Genomic DNA, 2,306 nt, shown 5'->3' on the forward strand with positions numbered 1-2,306 from the left:
CACCACTGAGGCACTCTCAGTCTTTGATTCTTGGAGAGAAAGAAAAGAGAGACAAGGAGACCATATGTATAGGTTATATGTTCTCTGGCCTTCTTTAAAATAAACGATGCATAAAGTTGCTCGGTTATCTTGAAAGGTGTTCTAACAGTGCATGGTGGAATTAGGAAGACATCATATTTAATGATAGATACCTTGAGGCCGCTATCATTTTTCTTTCCAATAGGTCTTGTACATCCCCCATGGAAACAATAAATAAAACTGCCAAGATAAATTTCTTCTTTCGCCCATTCTCATCTGACCCTGGGGTGCAGATGGTGATTTTTGTGACCTTCTTAGTGATGTACCTGACCAGCCTCAGCGGTAATGCTACAATTGCTGTGATTGTCCACATTAACCATGCACTGCACACTCCCATGTACTTTTTTCTAGCTAACTTGGCAGTTCTGGAAATCTTCTATACATCATCCATTGCACCACTGGCCTTGGCAAACCTTCTTTCTATGGGTAAAACCCCTGTTTCCATCACTGGTTGTGGTACCCAGATGTTTTTCTTTGTTTTCTTGGGTGGGGCTGACTGTGTCCTGCTTGCAGTCATGGCTTACGACCGGTTTGTTGCAATCTGCTACCCTCTGAGATACACACTCATCATGAGCTGGTCCTTGTGTGTAGAGATGATGGTGGGGTCCCTGGTGCTGGGATGCCTGCTGTCACTGCCCCTAACTATTTTAATCTTCCATCTGCCATTCTGTCACAACAATGAGATCTACCACTTCTACTGTGACATGCCTGCAGTCATACGCCTGGCTTGTGGAGACACGCATGTTCATAGGACAGCCCTGTACATCATCAGCTTCATTGTCCTAAGCATCCCCCTAACTCTGATTTCTATCTCCTATGTCTTCATCATCACGGCCATTTTACGGATCCGGTCTGCTGAAGGGCGCCATCGAGCCTTCTCTACCTGCTCCTCTCACATTGTAGTGGTCCTCCTACAATATGGCTGCACCAGTTTTATATATTTATCCCCCAGTTCCAGCTACTCTCCTGAGATGGGCAGAATGGTGTCTGTGGTCTACACTTTCATCACCCCCATCTTAAACCCTTTGATCTATAGTATGAGGAACAAGGAACTAAAAGATGCTCTGAGGAAGGCATTGAAAAAGTTCTAGGTAAGAAGATCTTGATTTACTTAAATCAAGGCACCTGTGAAATTGAACCAGGATGCTAATACTACTTATGAAGGTACCAGGCATACTGGTGCAATCCTGGAGTGCTGTACTCAGGAGGCAGAAGCAGAAGGACTGCACATTGGAAGCCAGATTAAGTTCTATAGGGATATCTTGTCTCAAGACAAACAAAGCAACTCATGATAAGAATAACATAATGGTGGGATGGGGGCCTGGAGAGATGGCTCGGCAGTTAAGAGCACTGGCTGCTGGGGCTGGGGATTTAGCTCAGTGGTAGAGCGCTTACCTAGGAAGCGCAAGGCCCTGGGTTCGGTCCCCAGCTCCAAAAAAAAAAAAGAAACAAAAAAAAAAAAAAGAGCACTGGCTGCTCTTCCAGAGGATCCAGTTTCAATTCTCACACTAACACGTCAGCTCACAACTGTCTATAACTCCAGTTCCAGAGGTTTTGACATCCTCACACAGACATACATGCAGACAAAACACCAACGCACAGGAAGTAAAAATTAAAATTAAAAAAAATTAGATGGTAGGATGAAATATAAAAAATCAAGAATATCCTCAGCACATAGAGCCATGTGGTCTAATACGCTAGGTTTGACTTCCAGAGATAATTTATGCTTCTGTCTTTCTGAAAATAAAGCTATATCATGAGGCAATATTATGCCCTAAGCATGAATTGAGAGAGGCAAAGTAACATTAGTTGGACAGCTGTTATATACCAGGCACTTTGTATGATTAATTCATTTACCCAATGATAAATATCATGGAAATTCAGGAAAAAAAGTAAGTGGCTTAAAAATTATATATCCAGGATGAGAACACAAGTATTGACAAAGCTAAAGGCTGAACTCTTTCCATATGATTGTCTTGTGATTCTGGGCTTTCTTTGCCAATAGGACCCATATGTGATGCAGACAAATCTCCCTATCTCTGTGGGCCTCCATTTCTTTATTGTACAAGGAGGTCGTGGATGGAGAAATAATAAAAATGTTTAATTTAATAAATGAAAAGTGTGGAAATGATGAAAATGGGCATCACTGTGTCTTACACTTTTGAGAAAATGTTGAAGCTAGAGAGCAGCTTAGTGGATAAAGACACCTGTTCATCTTATGAGAATCT

General features: G+C 42.1%; 1 protein-coding gene across 1 annotated transcript; it reads left to right on the forward strand.

The window, feature by feature from the left end:
• The first annotated feature begins 239 nt into the window (after positions 1-239).
• Positions 240-1,169, forward strand: Or10v1 (olfactory receptor family 10 subfamily V member 1). The gene is given in 1 exon segment (NM_001000506.1): positions 240-1,169. A coding segment is annotated over 1 exon segment (930 nt).
• The last annotated feature ends 1,137 nt before the right edge of the window (positions 1,170-2,306 follow it).

Source organism: Rattus norvegicus, chromosome 1 (assembly GCF_021556685.1).
Source record: "Rattus norvegicus strain SHRSP/BbbUtx chromosome 1, alternate assembly SHRSP_T2T, whole genome shotgun sequence".
NCBI classification, from domain to species: Eukaryota; Metazoa; Chordata; class Mammalia; order Rodentia; family Muridae; genus Rattus; species Rattus norvegicus.